Genomic DNA, 18052 nt, shown 5'->3' with positions numbered 1-18052 from the left:
ATCCATTCTTCCTTTCTATCTGTTTCCAGATATGAAACCTAGCTGACATGCTTTCTTTCTCTGGTCTCTCCATGCTTACGTGTATTTTAAAAATTATTTTATTCACGACGGGCAGTGGTGGCAGATGCCTTTAATCCCAGCAGTTGGGAGGCAGGTGGATCTCTAGATTCTGAGATTGAGGCCAGCCTGGTTTACAGAGCAAGCTCCAGGACAGCTAGACATATAAAGAAACTCTATCTCCAGAAAAAAAAATTATTATTGTTCTTGTCATTTGAGGTAGAGCCTCATGTAGCTCAGGATAGCCCAATGCTCCGTGTAGGCAAAGCTATCAGGGAAATCTTGATCTTTACGCCTTCACCTCCCAAGTCCTGGGACTGCAGGTCTGCACCAGCATGCCTGCCTTTGAAATTCCAGTGTGCCAGAGATCTTGCCTCTCTCTCTTAGGAGGTAAAGATCTCCCCTTCTTCTGGCTCCTCAGCTGTCACTTGGTGATTACTTTTATTCGGTCAAACTGGAAATGTGTGATCAGGTGTGTCTGAGTGTTACGTGAGTACAGGGAAAGTGTGAAATTAATTCCATCCTTGCAAAGTCCAGACATGTTGTCCTCCCCATGACCAAGGGGGACATGTCATAGAGAAGAAGAAAAAGCCCTCTTCCTTTTAAAACTCCAGGCCAGGTGTCAAGTTGTGGAGAGAAGGTACTGAGAAGAAAGCAAGAATCCACAGAACTAATTCCTTGGTCAGTCCCTCCACCTCTCCCATGCAGAGAGCCAGCCAGAGGAACGCAGTGAAGTTCTTTCTCAGGGGGTCTCTGAACCTGCTTCCTGCTTCCAAAAAAGCCACCAGACTAAGCTTGACCATCCTCTGCATAGTTCAGTCTCTGACTTGGGCCTTCTGAAGGATGAGGGACCAGCAAGCCAGGGGCATCCTCCCTTGTCCCCTGCTTCTGGGGTACCAAAGCTGAGCCCTTTCAGGAGTTTGAGGAACTTGTCAAGAACCACAGGAAACAGCTGGACTGGCTGGCACATGAGACCGTTGGGTTCCATTTCACACACAAGGGCCTTGCCCCTGCTCATCCTGGTACCTTTCTCTTTAAGACACTCAGCCCTGCTTGTTGCAACCCCTGTGTCCCCCCCCCTCCCCACGGGGCTCCAGTCAGGTCCATACTCTCACAGGTAAAGCCCCTGCTGAGGATGAGATCCCACTGTCCGCACCCAAATCCTTTCCTTCTTCCCTCCCTCCCTGGCGCCCATTAGCTAGCCCCGGCCGTGGGGGCGGTGGCTACGGAGTCTCCTCTCTGTGCCAGGCCCGGCCCCCGGAGACGCACCTGTTCTGACCTGCTTAGCAGGTTCCCAGGTTTCTGCCTTCGTTGTTGGCCACGGCGTGGGAAGCAGCTCTGGGGGAGCTCAGGGCTCCCATTACGGGCTCTTCGAGGTAGCTACGGCCGGGTGGGTAGAACTGGGGTCTCAGTCCCCTAGTGGAGACCCAAGTGTGATAGACAGATTTGTCAGTGCCTGGGGACTCCCTGACTTCTACCTTCTGGGTCAGAGCCTTACACAGCTCCAGAACCGGCTCCCAGGGAGAACTCCGTGGAACTCCGGAATCACTGGGCAGGTCTGCCTTTCAGCCAATGCCCCTGTCCCTGGGAGCCGAGATGTGGGGCCCTGAAGCCTGGCTGCTGCTCTTGTTCCTGGCATCGTTTACAGGTAGGACTTGCCTGAACCGTCAGGATTCTTGCTTCTGAGCTCTACCTGGCAGAGACAGACAGACACACAGACACACACACACACAACACACACAAACACAGCACATACACAAACATTCCCTTCCCTTGGACTCTGGGTAAAGGAGACCATCTCTCTGAACCACTCTACTAGCCAGCAGTGCCCTAGGAGGAACCTGTGTAGTCCTTCCTTCTCAAGTCCCTCTGAGCCCCAAAGCCTGGCCACTTAATGTCTGCAGTCCCTAACTACCTCTGCCAAAGCCTTGCTTGCCAAGGCCTCTGTGGAGACACACACACACACACACACACACACACACACACACACGGAGTGGGTGGGATGAAAGGACCCTTGCTCATATTTGTGGCCTACCCACTACTCACCAGGCGCAGGGAACCTGATGTCTAGGGTGTGGGTGGACATTTCTGTGTCCTTCTCTCATGACAATAGTCTGAGCACCAGGGTTGGGGTGCTTGTTGAAGGACTACAGGAAAGCCAAGAGGCTCCTTGTACTCCTTCCCTGGCACACGCTAATAGGTGGGCAATGCTGATACGGGTTTCTTACATGGTTAGGGGAGCTTAGACGGTGAAAGGCCTTCTAAATGAAGTATCTCCACTTTTATTTTATTACCTCGCTGTTACCTCTGTTGGATGCCTTGGATCGTACTTTCTGCCTGCCTAATATAAAGAGACTATGTATAAATTGTAGGGATGCATCATTTTCAGAGAGGGAGAGTGTGTGCACAGGGGGTGGGGAGCATAGTGTAGAATGCCATTGGTTGTTTCTGGGGAACAAGTAGCCGAGAACGAGAACTCTTTCTCCTAAAGCAGACAGGACTCTGTCTGCAGAGGATGGTAGAATCCTCAGCCCAAGAAGCACCAAGTAGCACCTCATTCCCAAGCAGCAAGAAGGGAATGTCAGTTGGTGATTTCCTCCCAACCCCCATTCTCAGCTGAAGCTCAAGAAAACAAGGCATAGATGCCTGGCCAGGCACTCTGGTCTTCTAACAGAAGAATCAATGGTCCCCTCAGCATTCTAATCTCCAACCTTTGCCACCTACCTTTACCCCCAACCCTGCTCTTACTTCCCATCTTCCAGATAGCCCTTTTCACTTGTTGAAGGCCAGAGGGTGGGGCTCCGGCTGGGCCCCGGGAACCCCACAGACAGTCACATTGCTGAGGAGCCTACCCACACTTGAAGAATGGAGTCCTGCTGTCTCCAGGACTTGGGTGGAATAAAAAAGATGGGCACTTCAACTCCTTCAGTTTACAGTTGGGAAAAAACCCAGAGAAACAGATAGGTAGGTGAGATCTGCAAGGTTACTCAGCGTAGACACTCCAGCGTTGTCGAGAGCATACTGGGTCCAGCCAGGATACTATAAGATGGCCGTGGAACAATAAGGATCCCTGCCTTCCCTTTCCATGTTCCAAAATTGTTCTTTCTAACAGAAGCTCAGTGAAGAGAGAACGAACTCCTGGCTCAAAAATTACCTCAGACGTCACCAAGATCTGAGAGAAGCTATTTGGAAGAGAAAGGTTGGCTCCAGGATTGCCCAGGAAGCTAGTAGCTCAGGGGACATCACTGTGTTTCTGCCTTAGTGACCTGCGCAGAGACGAAGGCTGTTCCCAGGGATCCTGAAAACTTGGAGAGTTCCACCATCCCCAGTCTGACTCCCCTATGTGTGGGCATGTCTTTAATTGGCCCTATGAACCTAGGCTAATTTTATGTCTCTGAACACCTCTCAGATTTGGGAATCCGGAGCCTTGCATTCTGGTCCCATTTCTTCCATTAATTTGTTGGGTGTTTTTAAAACAGCTAAGAGACTCTTCTTCAGGAGAACAAGAAGGAGCAGATGGTGTCCGCAGACCTTTTGACTCTGAAATGTTAGATTTCTGTGACTGTCCAGCTCCTGGCTTGCAGTGGAACATTTGTGGTGTTTGAAGAATTTGTCAGTCTCCCTGTGGCTGAGAGAACCCTTACCAAGGACTCTGGCCTTTCTGGATCTATCGCAAAGTGACACTTGCCCCCCAACTCCAGGGCCATTAGAGCTCTGAGCCCTAGGGCCCTGCCCCACCCCTGTCAGGGAGAGGAGCCCAGGCTTGGGAGGCGCCTCCAACACCACAGCTCTTTGTCTCTCCTTAATGGGATGAGTTTCCGGGTGAGGTCCCATCCCTCCTCCCTCCTCCATCTCTTGCCCTGGGGCTGAGGGGCCTGAATCTGCAAACTACTTTCCAGCAGGATCCCAGTCCCTGACTCTTTGGGTCCTGTATGACCTGGGAGTGAGCTGTTCTATGAATTCTGAGGGTTAGGATCAACTTTCTGTTGAGATTAATTTCCTAGAAAGGGAGGGGCCCCATCCTTGCTTTTCTACTCCTGATGACAGAGGTGGGCCGGCCCTTTCTGTAGGACTTACCCAAACCCAGAGAAGCCAGAAAGGGAGGTTTGATTCCCCGCCCAAGTGCGCAGAACTAGGAGAATCCCAGGGAAGCCTTTGGCCCCAGTGACCCTGGTTCCATCCTAGTGTTTTGTAGTGATGGGGCTAGGGTGAAAGATTCCAGCTTCAGAGATGCCAGTGAGGAATTTAGTGTGCACAGTTCCATCTTCTAGAGCATGGCCTCGGGATACAGGGGTCCTCAGGTGAAGTGAGTGGGTGCTAACCACCGAGGGGAGCGAGCCCTGTAAGAAGAGAATGCCTGAATAGCCCAGCCTCCAACATTTACACTGATGATAAAGATTAGGCAAAGAAGAGATGGAATGGCAAGTGGGAAACTGAGTCAGGAGTGCAGAGAGTAGAGAAACTCTGGGGTCTAGATCTGAGAACAGAATTTAAAGAGTGAGGGGTCATGCCCCTGTTTTCTGGAGGATCCTGGGAGTACCATATCTACTAGAACAGAAAAAAAGCTTGGTGCGTGTTCCCTTGGCTTTCTGCTCCCCTCCCCCCATGTCTCTGAAACTTCTGAAAGCTAAGGTTGAGGCTGGAATGGGAGTGAGGCAGAGCTGGCCACAGTGGAGGAGGGGGTGGTCTGAATTCGGAGGGGAGGCTAGTCTCTGGAGTTTGAGAAAAGTTGAATTCTGGGTCTCCCACCCACTGTGGTGACTCAGCAGGGCTCAGACTCTGGCTCCGGGGGCTTTAGGGGACTTATCTGGGCTGAGGGCTGTGTCTAAGGCAGAGCTGGCTGCCTCTCATTGTTCCTCCTCTGTTACTTATGTGCCCCCACCCCCGACATTTGTCTGTGGGTGGGCACTTTGCCTGGCTTGGGAAGCTCTTGCTAAGCTTGGGGGCTTAGGAAAAGGGGGGTGGGTAAAGGCGAAGGGAAAGTTTTTGGTTTTCAAAGTTTCTCAATTCCAAGGCCAAGGTTATGAGTAGGGAAGAGCCAAAGTGGCTTTTCTTTGTTTACAGCATCTTGGGTGATTGAGGGTCTACATGCTTCTTTCTCACATCTTTTCTAACTTCAAACTAACACCAACCTTCTCTGGTGAAACTGGTGAAGGGAAGCAAGAGTTAACAAAAGAGAATGAGACCCTAGACAACTTGGACCCCTCCCCCTAGCCTCAGGCAGACGCCCCCCCCCCCCCTTTGCTTCCCACCAAACCTGCACCAGACAGCTCTTACCCCAGGCCTAGAGCCAGAGCTGGTTTTTCTGGTGGTGGCAGGCAGCAAAGCCCTGACAGAGATTCCCAGAGAAGAAACTCTGCTTGGGGGGCCAGAAGTACTGGGGGGCCTTGGGGTGTGGCCATTGGGGGTAAAAAAAGGGTGGGAGTCTTTTTGTAGAAACCCAAAGAGCGAGAGAGAGGGAGCCTTTGTTTTGTTGTCAGGGAGGCCCGGTGGCAGTTTCCCATCACCTGGAGGGACAGTGACCTCATCTCTGGTTACCTCCACTTTGGGTCGGAGATGAATCTGCCCTGAAGTCTTGGAGTGAGATGGGGAGGGGTGCCAGGGGCAACATTAGAATGGGCAGAAGCCCAGAGCCACACGCTGACCAAATGCAGCTGAGCCACACATGAGGAAGCCAAGATAAACGACATCAAAATATTTACTATGTGCACAGAGTTGTGCAGGATAGGAATGTGTACCATGTGCTCAGAGGGTGAGCTGCCCATGTAATGGTGCATGAATGTGTGTTCATATGCTAACATATAGCTCTTTTCTCTGGGTATAGAAAAGGTAGGATGTGCATTTCCCTGGAGAGAGGTGAACACACATGTATGAAACAGCCCCAAGTTCTTACCAGTGAACTAGAAAAACTGGCCTAGCCCTCATCCAAAGATACTACAGACATTCAGACACAAAAGACAACTATTCCCTTTGACACACAGATGAACCTCAAAGACCCTTGTGTGTGTGTGTGTCCTTTTATGAACCAGCAGAAGATGCTGATGGGTAGAAGTCCCTCAAAAGAAAAGATCTTTTTCCCAAAGATGTTGCAATGGCTGAATATCTGCAAGGGCCAGCCTCAGTTTCCCCCTTTGAGCTCAGAGGCCAAGCCTTACCCAGAAAGGAAAGTTAAAGCCAAGGAACAGAATAGGGTGTAGCCAGCTAGCCTAAGCCAGGAATGAAGGACCCGTCTGGTAGCGGCGGGCGGGGTACACAAAGGGCAGGGCCCCAAAGAGGCCTGAGGGGGCCTGGCCAGGGGTGGGGGAGGCTGAGGGCAGGGATCCCGTCTGGCCAGTTGGGCCTGTTCTCTCCCTTGCGCAAGGTAGTGGTGGCTGTGGCTAGGCATGCTGCTGTGGCAGCTTCTGAGTCACTAAGGCCCCTGACCAGCGTCCTGGTGCTCCTTGAGAAGAGGGGTGGGGGAGAGTCAGAAGAAGGAGGAGTGCCCAAGAAGCCAGAGGCCACCAGCCTTAGCAAGCAGCATGCAACAGAAGGGTCTGTGGGCTTGGCCTGGCCTGGCTACTACATGCCCATAAGGTGACCTCACCAGGCAGGCGGTGTGTCTCCTTCAGTCTGGTGACATCATCATGCTGACGCCAGGGAAGCACTGGGTGGGGGAGAGGAGGAGGCAGTTCTGGCCTGCTCTGGCTTGGAAGCCTGGGCTTCTGGTCCATTTAGCCCAGGACAAGGATACTTGGGCTCAAGCTGTCTTAATTTGTATCTTTTGATTTAGAAGATGAACTGAAGGCCCTGGAGCATGCCTCAGCCTGAGATGCTTCCATTAATCACTGGCTTCAGGATAGTGTGAGTTTTTTTAGGAGCAATCCCAAAGGAACTTTCCTGTTGCCCTGGGTTTCTTGGTCTGCAAAACTGGGGCTTGTACTTTCAGGATGAGGATCTTGGATTCACGGGTTAGGGACATTGAGGAAGAAGACTCAGGCATGTGATGGGCACCCAATCCTTGATGTGCCCTAAAGAGGTATGGGGGGGGGGGCAGAATATGGGTGATTTGGGATGAGAGTGGGGGACAGAGCAGGGATAAAAATAGAAATATATAGGCTGGAGAAATGGCTCAGCAGTTAAGAGCACTGATGCTTGAGGAGGACCTACGTACAGTTTTCCCCAATCCACATGGCAGATAAGTGCCATCTGTGACTCCGGTTCCAGGACTGATACTCTCTTCTGTCCTACAGGGGCTCCAGTCACATGGTATACATATATGCAGGTGAACATCCATACACATAAAATGAAAATTAATTAATTAAGGATGAAAATATTGGACCTGACAGTGTCACAGAAGGATTCGAGTCTTTTAGTGGCACGGGGCTTGGCGTCCCTGTGCCCTGCATCCACATTATTGTGACTTAAATCCACGAGTGTTTTGCAGCAGAGTGAGCTTTACAGGCACCCCACCCCCAGTCCTTCTCTGACAACCCTTTTCCCTTTAGTGCCAGGAGGAGGTACCTGGGAGGGGTGCAAGTGGTTAGCTGGACTCCCAGGCTGGGCTGGGTGGGACCAAATGTCAGCTTAGGCAGGTCAGGGCCCAGGTATCTGGCCCTGCAGGTCTGTCCCGTCCAGTCTGGGGCCCTCCCAACTCCCAAACAGCATCCTCCTCCCCTCTGCTCCTCCAATCAGAGCCACAAGACCCATTCATTTGTCTCATGGAACCCCTTTGCTTCAGGTTTTTGATGCATGACTCTCTCCATCCCCTTCCTCCTTTGTCTAGTCTGGAGATGCTCCCTTTGGCAGTGAACCCAGACAGCCAGGCTACCTTGCCTCCTCCCGAAAGTTGCTATGACAACACTTTCCCTGCCTGGTCCAACTAAGGGACTGTGCCTTCCTCTTGATGCTTCTTTCTTCCTACTGCTTCTCTCTTTCCCATATTTGCTCATTCATGTGTATATTCTTTTTGTTTTTGAGGGGTTGGGATTGAGTCATTGTCTCCCTGGTGCCCAGGGTGGCCTTAAAGCAGACCTTCTTGCCTGAGTCTCCCTAAGTATTGGGATTACAGGTCTGGGCTACCATGTCTGGCTCCATCCATTCATTCATCCATCCATCCATTTATTCAGTCAGTCAATAAACATCCATCAAGGTCCACTTACGGTTGACAGGAGGGAGGCCACATACCACTGACTGAGCATGAAATAAAGAAACGTGTTTTTAATATGTGGCAGGTGACTCTGTTTTGACCCTAACGGAGCACAATGCCTTGGGGAAGGAGAACAAGAAAAGAGAAAGCGTAATGTAGGTTAAAATGCAATGACTGGGGTTGAGGCAGGGTGCTGGGGAAGCACAGGGTTGGAGCACCTGAAGCTGCCTGAGGTGGGGGAAGGGAGGGAGGACTAAAGAGGAAATGATACCTAAGCAGAGTCTTAAGGCATGAGTAGGAGCCACCAGACAGCGATGAGTAGGAGTTCTCCAGACACAGGAAGGAGAGCATTCCAGGCAGGGGTACATGGTGAGTAAAGGTGACAGGCAACAGGGTGTGTGTGGTGCCGGTTAGAGGCAGGGATTGTAAACTGTGGAGAGTATAAAGGGAAGGAGCCCTTGACACCTTAGAGCACTCTCTGCCCTGGCCCAGCCCCTGGCCCTGGGTTTTGTTTGTTTTTTTCATAACCATAGGCATTCCCAGGCCCAACCTCCTTTATCGGTTACTCATCCCGAACATCCAGTTATCTTTGAGCCTTCCCTGTTCCTCACCTCTCTTCCCCATCAGTGACCAAGTGTCCACCACTATCTGCCCAGGATCACCTTGCCAGGGATGTGGTTACAGCTTCACTGAGTCTGCCTCCGTCTCCTTCCATGACCTGTTTTCTGGTCACTTTGTCATCTGGTTCATGGCATTTGTTGGCTAGGAATGCTTTGGGGACTCTTCATTTCCTCTTGACCAAATCTGAATTCCTTTTCCTGGCATGGGCAGTCTTGGGCTATTTGGACCCACCCTTCCCTAGCCACATTTTCCACAGCTGCTCAACACACACACCCTACCTTAGGTTGGGTCCTCTTCTCATTGCTTCCTGAACCAGCAGCCAGCCTCTCCACCTCCTAGTGTTTGCTCACCTTGATGCTGTACCTGCGATGCCTTTCTAGGTCTCCCGGGCCTCCCGATTCTACTGAAGCATGAATGAAGCCCTAACTCATGACTCCCGCATCCCTCAAAACAACCTCCGACAAACCACCAAACACGAAGTCAGACACCATTGCAAGTCATGTGTGGTGGGTGGTACATCCTATTATCCAAGTATTCTGGAAGCTGAGGCAGGAGAATAGTAAGTTTGAAGCCAGTCCAACATGCTACTTAGTTAGGCTTGGCCTTAAAAAGAAAAAGGAAGAGGAGGAAAGAAATAATCATTGGAGGCTGGAGAGATGGCTCAATGGTTAAGAGCACTGACTGTTCTTCCAGAGGTCCTGAGTTCAATTCCCAGAAACCACATGGTGGCTCACAACCATCTGTAATGAAATCTGTTGCCCTCTTCTGGTGTGTCTGATGACAGCTACAGTGTATATAATAAATAAATCTTTGGGAAAAAAAAGAAATAATCATTGGTTGATTTCATATATATTTATAGATAGATAGATAGATAGATAGATAGATAGATAGATAATCTGTTTGCCATTTGTATTTTTTCCTCCTAAACTGACCTCAGGTTCCAAGAAGGCAGGAAATGGATCTTTATTTGCCAATAAGGTTTCATAATGAATACATCTAATTTCAAAATCTTCGAATGCTCCACACAGCTGCTCATCAGTTACCAACACACTAGTCCTTCCTCCCTGGCCCTCTGATTCTGGGCTTGACATAATGACACAATGGCTGTGCCTGCCCTGACCTCATCTCTCCAGGCCCCTGACCTGGGGGCTCTTTCTGTCTTTAGTGACATGCTGGTTCCTGCTCCCAGACTTCCCTCCCACATGGAATACCTCCTTCTCTCTGGGAATCCAAGTCTCTCATCTTCAAGTCCTGTGAAAAATGTTCCCAAGGATGGACCCTTCCCTCCCAATATGTCTCATTCTGGGCACCAAATGTTCTGAACCTTTTCTATGACTCCTTCCCATACTTTCCAAAAGCATTCACTTTTACCCTTTTGATAAGTTGAACCTTCTGTGAAATATGTCCTTGGTTTCCTGGTTCCCTGCGCAGAGATTTCATTTCCTTGTAGCCTGTGAGCTCCTTCAGGGCAGGAGCTGGGTCCCTGGGCATGTTTTAGTTTCTCACTTTGCTCAAATAGAATCCTAGGCTGCAAAAGAGTGAGTCGTCCATAAATCATCTGTGTGGCCGTAGGCAAGCCACTTCCCCTCTCTGGATCTCAGTTTCCTCCTCTGTTAAATGGCGATAATAACGCCTACCTCTTGGGAATGCAGTGTGGCTCTAATGAGGTAATGGTCTGAATGCGCTATGCAAGCACAAACTGCTCCAGGAGTTCCGGCTGCCTTTGCTGTCATTATTATCCTGGATGCGTTCCACTGGTTCTGACTGCCCCCCCCCACCCCGCTCCCCCTCAGCCTGACTGCTTCTGTCTGCCCCCTGCAGGCCGATACTCCGCGGGTGAGCTGGAGACCTCGGATTTAGTGACGGTGGTGCTGGGCCAGGATGCAAAACTGCCCTGCTTCTACCGAGGGGATCCGGATGAGCAGGTGGGACAGGTGGCATGGGCTCGAGTGGACCCAAACGAGGGCACCCGGGAGCTGGCCCTACTGCACTCCAAATACGGGCTTCATGTGAACTCTGCCTATGAGGACCGTGTGGAGCAACCACCGCCCCCACGAGACCCTCTAGACGGCTCCGTCCTCCTGCGCAATGCTGTGCAAGCGGATGAGGGAGAGTACGAATGCAGAGTCAGCACCTTCCCAGCCGGCAACTTTCAGGCACGGATGCGGCTTCGTGTTCTGGGTGAGTGGGGCCAGCTGTGCTGAGTGGGTGGGAAGGGAGACAACGGGACTGCAGAGATGGATGAGACAGAGGCAGTACAGATAGACATAAAAGATAAGGTCCTATAGGGGTGAGGGAGGATTATCCAGCCCTTCCCACCCAATCCAGAAATTCTCTCCAAAAGCCACCAAGCTGGGGACTAATCCACATACTAGGAAGTTTGTCTTTCTGCTGGCCCGAGAATTTCCCTCCATGCACCCTTGTCCATCTGGAGCAGCATAGCACGGGCTTCTTCTGTCTTCTGCACAGCATTTCAAAGAGCTGAGGACCTCTGCCAGACTAGCTGCACTTACTGGTTCCTGCCACAGCTCTACAAAACAAAACAAAACAAAAAACAAAACACCAACTCAAAGCCTCCTTAACCATCCTAAGCTCTGTGGTTTTAAATGTGTGTCGTTTTTTTTTTTTTCTTTTTTAAGACAGGGTTTCTCTGTGTATGTACCCCTGGTTGTTTCAAGTTCCCCTGTAAACCAAACTGGTTTCAAATACAGGTCATTTTAAAACCTATGGAAGTGGGAGTCCCAGATGTGGGCATGAGTCCTCCCTATGATGTAATATGTGAGTTGGGGGAGGGGGTAATACCATCTTTGGTTGGGCCTTCAGTGAGTGTGGTCTAAGACCACAATCACTTTTTAAGCCACTACCTTGCACCACAGGCACTTGTGCTGGTCAACTTGGACCTGTGACCAAGTTGCCTTTTCAATGTTGTGCTTGGGATATTATGAAGATAGAAATAAAAGCCTTAGTGGTTTTGCTTTGAGTGGAAGTTAACAACATAAGTTTTGGAGGGAAAAATAAAACAAAAACAAAGCTTGGTTTGAAGAAGGAGGAGGAGAAAAAGGAGGAAGAGGAGGAGGAGAAAGAAGCTGAGCATAGTGGTACATATCTACACTTCACTGTTCTAGAAGCTGAGTCAGGAGGATGGAGAATTTGAGGCACACACGTACTCCAAAACAAAATCTGTGACTCTAGACTTTGTCACATAAAAAGTGATGACCTGCAACAAATTACTGAGCTTCCCTGAGCCTTGGTTTTCTCATCTGAAGAAGAGGCATAATAATACCCACTTCACTAGTTTGTTAGCAAAATTAAATGAGATAATGTATGTAAAGTTTTAACATAATAGTTGGTACATAGTAGTGGCTATTATTGTTATTATTACATAGATAGTATCTAATTAGTTTTTAAATTATTTTTATTTTTTTAAATGACCTATGTTTGAGGCCAGTCTGGTTATACAGAGGGATTCCAGAACAGCCAGGGCTGTTTCAAGAATTCTGTTTCAAGAATTCCGACTTGAAAAAGAAAATAAAAATAGTTACCTATACAGATTGTTTAAAAATCTAATAGTGAAGATATAAAGTCACTTAAAATAATACCACTGTTCTGGCACATTTATTGGTGAGATAAGAAAATGGAGACTAGAGGGCTGGAGAGATGGCTCAGCGGTTAAGAGCACTGACTACTCTTCCAAAGGTCCTGAGTTCAATTCCCAGCAACTTCATGGTGGCTCACAACCATCTGTAACAGGATCCAATGCCCTTTTCTGGTGTGTCTGCGACAGTGTACTCATATGTGGGAGTCCCAGATGCGGACACACTCCATTAAATAAGTAAATAAATAAATCTTTTAAAAGAGAGAGAGAAAGGGAACTGGGTAAGGCTGATGGGATGAGGTCTGACTGCAACTCTGCAGATCTTTCATACTCCCCCTCCCCCACAGTGCCTCCCCTGCCTTCGCTGAATCCTGGTCCACCTCTGGAAGAGGGTCAGGGTCTGACCTTGGCAGCCTCTTGCACTGCCGAGGGCAGCCCAGCTCCCAGTGTGACCTGGGACACAGAGGTCAAAGGCACACAGTCCAGCCGCTCTTTCAAGCATTCCCGCTCAGCTGCGGTCACCTCAGAGTTTCATCTGGTGCCCAGCCGAAGCATGAATGGGCAGCCACTGACCTGTGTGGTGTCTCATCCCGGCCTGCTCCAGGACCAAAGGATCACCCATACCCTCCAAGTAGCCTGTGAGTATTGAGGTGTATGGGTACAGTATCCCTATGTTCTGAAAATGATGCTAAGACACTCTGACTCTGAGCCACAGCAGGAAGGTCAGCCTAAATCTGGAGTCTAAGTCTAATCCAAAAATAGAAGACCATGGGATCTGTGAGAGTTTTGTTTTGTTTTGATTTTAAAGGAGGGTTTCTCTATGTAACCCTGGCTGTCTTGGAACTCACTCTGTAGACCAGGCTAGCCTAAAACTCAAGAGATCCACCTGCTTCTGCCTCCTGAGTGCTGGAATCGAAGGTGTGCGCCATCACCACCCAGCATCTCTGTGAACTTTGTAGGAAAGACGGCCTTGTTTTTAGAGTGTAGATGGGAGAATAAAATATAAATATGGAATTGAAAGTGTTTGCAAAACATACAGTTTGGGGTTTGGAGGCAGTCTTGGGACAAGCCCCCATTTCGCTACTTAAGAGCAGTTATTTAATCTGGTTAGACTTCATTTCCTTCACCAGCAAAGGAATATAATTATAGCAACTTTATGGGATTCTGATGAGAATTAGCATCCTTGAATGCAAAGCATCTCACAGATCTTAAACCCTACAATGATAGTGTGTTCCCAAGCAATTGACTTTGTGCCAAATGATAGTGTAATTTGGGTGTAAGTAGGGAATCAGCAACTGCTTGCTGAGAAAATGAACAGGTTGGTGGGTCGGTAGGCAGCTACTGAGCACCTACTTTGTGGGCAGCTCTGTGCTAGATGCCACAGGAGATCCAGAGTGTGAAATTCCATCACCCCAAGGGTCTAATGGACTCATGGCACAGGTCAACCAAAATAGACTCTGAGCTTGGGGTGGGGATCAATGTGGCCAGGAGTTGTGGATGAGGGTAGAGGGAGACTGTTCCAGCAGGGGAAGAAGAGGGGTTTAAAGGAATCATGGAGTAAGGGATCCTCCTGTTGTTCCTCTTCCCTTTTCCTACTCCAGTCCTTGCGGAGGCCTCTGTGAGGGGCCTTGAGGACCAAAACTTGTGGCATGTTGGCCGAGAAGGAGCCACACTCAAATGCCTGAGCGAAGGCCAGCCCCCTCCCAAATACAACTGGACACGGTAAGGGCCTGTGCCTGGAGGAGGGCCTAGCATTCTGGCCTTTTCAGAGCCAGGATGAACTCATTATGAGCAAGGACCGCCTATTCTGAAACCTAGATAAGTTGAGACATACATACATTCAAACCAATACAAAAACATGTATAACCAGCAAATATTACTGGTTTGTTTCAGGAAATATGTGGTTACTACACATAGGGAATATGTAGGTATCTTCTTGGCTTTTTTTTTTTTTTTTTTTGCCCTAACTTTAAATGATGAAATGTAACTATATTAAATATTAATTTTTTATGTATCTGTGAGAGCTAAAAGTGCATGTGACACAAAGAGAGTTGGCTATAACTGCTGTTGTACCCATACTTCTTATAACCAGAATGTTGCCAGCACCTCAGAAACACAGACCCACCTCTACTGGCTCCTTCAAGAGTCCTTGTCATTTTTCCAGAAAGGGATAGGATACCCATGTGTGTGAGCCTATGATAGGCGTGTTCTCACATGTGGACACATGAATGACACCTATGGCCTTGTGCCTGGGGCTAGGTTTGTTTACTCCACCATGCAATATCATAGGTGTTGGAGCATGCGGTCACAGGTTCTCAGTCCCTCTGAGCCCAGCGAGGCGTGGAGTGTCCTGTTGTGTGGACTTTAGAGCATGTATACCTGTTACCGGGTGTAGAATGAAAGAATGCCTGTGGGAGCATGTGGGATGGCATGTGTGTGGATCTTCCCCAAGTGTGTGTGGGGGTGCCCGGGTCAGGCTGGGCGGCAGGGAGAAAGGGCCTCTGCCTAAACCTGTCTGGGATAGGGAGGGGCACCGTGGGAACAGCCTGAGGCTTTGGGTGACGTCATGGGGGAGGGGGATGAGGAGCTGCCTGGGCACGTTGGGTGGTGGCAGCCTTAGCCTGCCCCAGCCAGCACCCTTCAGCTTCCCTGTCCTTCAGGCTGGATGGACCTCTGCCTAGTGGGGTGCTTGTGAAAGGGGACACTCTGGGCTTCCCTCCACTGACTACTGAGCACAGTGGCGTCTACGTCTGCCATGTCAGCAATGAACTTTCGTCGAGGGACTCTCAGGTCACCGTGGAAGTTCTTGGTGAGCACAGTGGTTGGAGAACAAAGACAGGGATTCTGAGTTCAGAACTGGGGGTGGGCAACAGGAAGCAAGACAGAGAAAGAAGTGGGACAGAATGTCTTTGGGGATGATGGCTGTTATATTTTGGAGAGGATTAAGATGAGTGGGTGGATGTGGGTGTGTTCCGTGAGGATGGTAGCAATAGGGTCTGGGAATGGATCAGGGAAGGATTTGGGCATGCATCTCAGACCCTGGCCTGTCTCCAGCAGACCCTGAGGATCCAGGAAAGCAGGTGGATCTGGTGTCCGCCTCAGTGGTCGTAGTGGGTGTGATTGCTGCTCTTCTGTTCTGCCTCCTGGTGGTGGTGGTGGTACTCATGTCCCGATATCATCGGCGAAAGGCCCAGCAGATGACCCAGAAATAGTGAGTCCTGGCTCCTCTGAGTGGGTGGAACTGAGCTGAGAACAAAGAGGATTGAAGCAGGAGGTGAGCCAGAGCAGAGGAGAAAGGAGACCGTGTGGCCTAGTGACAGCTTGTACATCAGAGGTGGGCAGAGTCTTTGGGGAAGTGAGAAAGGCCTGGGACTTGGAGCGCAACCGGATGAGGAGGAGACTTATGCCTGAGAGAAACACAAATTCACATTCGCCAGGTATCACCTACCATGCACACTTTAGCACCACGTCGCACATTCATGCGTTCCAGACACACCATCATCTGCAACCACAGATGCTCACTGTTGAGGGCGTAGTTTGGCAATCATACCCTTCAGGGGTCTTGCACAGGCTCATCCAGGCTAGACTCACCTTAGAAGGCTGTCGCTACTGTCCGTTCCTGACAACTGTCCATTGTCTTTCCCAGTGAGGAGGAGCTGACTTTGACCAGGGAGAATTCCATCCGGAGGCTACACTCTCACCACTCGGACCCTAGGAGCCAGGTGTGTGCTAAGGTTGGGTGCGTGTCTGTCGGGGGTGAGGGGGTGGGTACACAGGTTTGCTTGAGTCTGGGCTCTCTGTAGATACGCCAGGCCTGGCTGCTTACTCATAGCTGGAGCTGAGCTGAGGCTGGGATATTAGCTGGGGGTAGGAGGTGGGGGTGGGCCGATGCTCTGGGGCTACTTGCACTCCTGCTTGCGAGGCCCCCTTAGCACTGGGTTGGGGGCTGCTCTAGGAGTCCACCATCACCAGTGCTGGTGCCAGGGTGGGTTTTGAGAGGGAGGGATGAAGGATGCTTGTGTCAGACATGGAGCTATAGGTGGGGGAAAGGTGATCAGGGAGAAGACTGGAGGAGGATGAGCAAGGTGAAGAGGCTGAGGGGAAGAGACTGAGGGGAAGAGACTTGAGCGCTCTTCTAACGCCTCCCCTATGTCTGGGCCCCTGCAGCCGGAGGAGAGTGTAGGGCTGAGAGCGGAGGGCCACCCTGATAGTCTCAAGGACAACAGTAGCTGCTCTGTGATGGTGAGGCCCCCCCGGCCCCACCGGTGTCCCAACACTCCTCAGGCCCCTCTCCTGGTCCCAGATGTGGTGTGACAGCAGCTCCCCCCCCATCCCCGTCCCCCATCGCATCCCTAGCTTACATGCATACCCCGCCCCCCATTTCTGCTATGCCTTTGTTCTCTGTGTCCCCATCTGTATATGTAACACTTGTTCTTGCCCTCCCAGCCCCCAAATTTCTAAGTCCCTATGCCTCTGGCAGAACCATTACCCATGCTTTACCTGACCTCTGACCCTATCACAACCCAGTCCTACCCTGCCTGTTTGAGCTTGATTTCTGACTTAACCTTCTTCCCTTGATCTCCAGAGTGAAGAGCCAGAAGGCCGCAGCTACTCCACGCTAACCACAGTGAGAGAAATTGAAACACAGACGGAACTGCTATCTCCAGGCTCTGGACGGACAGAGGAGGAGGACGATCAGGATGAAGGCATCAAACAGGCCATGAACCATTTTGTTCAGGAAAACGGGACCCTGAGGGCCAAACCTACAGGCAATGGTATCTACATCAACGGGCGAGGACACCTGGTCTGACCCAGGCTTGCCTCCCTCCCCGAGGCCTGTCTTCTTCTGCTTCCATGAGGGAACTTCAGCTCTTCTTAGGGGAAACCCCCTTAAATGCCGGCATTTCTTTAGGAAGACACTTCCCACCCTACTGACTGCTCCACCTTTACCTCCAATACTTTTGTTCATCAGAAGGGCTCCGATAGTTGAGTGCCTCCCACCATTGTGTGTAGGTCATTCCGTGTGTGTGTGTGTATGTGTGTGTGTGTGTGTGTGTGTGAGCATCAATGGATTGTATGTGCACAAAGGGGGTAACTCTCCATCCTGTGCATCATGCTGTCATGTTAAGAGTCCAAGTGAATGATTTGTGTGCCACAGGATTTGTGGCTGTGTGCCGAGCCTTACTAGGGGGTGGTTTGTGAGTAGCATGCCTAATGTGTGACCTCTGCCTGCAGAGGCAGGGATTTTCCTCAGACCCCAGAGCAGTATTAGCGATGCAGAGGTTAGAAGTGAGAGGTGGAGACTGTGGCCAGATCCAGGTGTGCGGGCATAGCTGGAGCTAGAATCTGATCTCCAAAGTGGGGGAGCTGTGTTCCTACCCCTTGGGAGCAAGTGTGAAGCAGACACCCAGGGGTCTTCCAGAGGCCAGAACTGTTACAGAAGCCCTCTGCCCTCTGGTGGCCTGTGGGCCTGCTGCATGTGCGTAACTTCTGTAAATTAAACTCCAAGGAAGTTCTACTCAGACTCCTTTAATAAGAGAAAATTTAAAAACAACCAAATGAAAAAAAAAAAAGGCTTATTGATTTATGTGCATGTTTTTTTTTACTGGGCTTATTTAAGCAAGGCCAGCTCACATAGGCATTCAACAAAACTG

General features: G+C 50.3%; 1 protein-coding gene across 3 annotated transcripts; it reads left to right on the top strand.

The window, feature by feature from the left end:
* Positions 1-1629: 1629 nt before the first annotated feature.
* Positions 1630-17208, top strand: NECTIN4 (nectin cell adhesion molecule 4; the record flags this gene model as incomplete). Of its 3 annotated transcripts, none has more annotated exons than XM_080941685.1 (9): positions 1630-1705; positions 10625-10984; positions 12746-13036; positions 14000-14120; positions 15059-15207; positions 15456-15609; positions 16045-16120; positions 16566-16640; positions 16984-17208. In XM_080941685.1, 9 exons carry the CDS (start codon positions 1630-1632, stop codon positions 17206-17208), a joined length of 1527 nt encoding a protein of 508 aa, XP_080797811.1. The 3 variants fall into 3 exon arrangements, with proteins under 3 accessions (XP_080797811.1, XP_080797812.1, XP_080797813.1); XM_080941686.1 differs by having other exon boundaries at positions 15453-15609; XM_080941687.1 differs by lacking the exon at positions 16566-16640.
* Positions 17209-18052: the final 844 nt, after the last annotated feature.

The sequence above is a fragment of the Micromys minutus genome (assembly GCF_963924665.1).
Source record: "Micromys minutus genome assembly, chromosome: 1".
NCBI lineage: Eukaryota > Metazoa > Chordata > Mammalia > Rodentia > Muridae > Micromys > Micromys minutus.
Note: the sequence above shows the minus strand (reverse complement) of the source record. Positions and strands in the feature narration are given on the sequence as shown.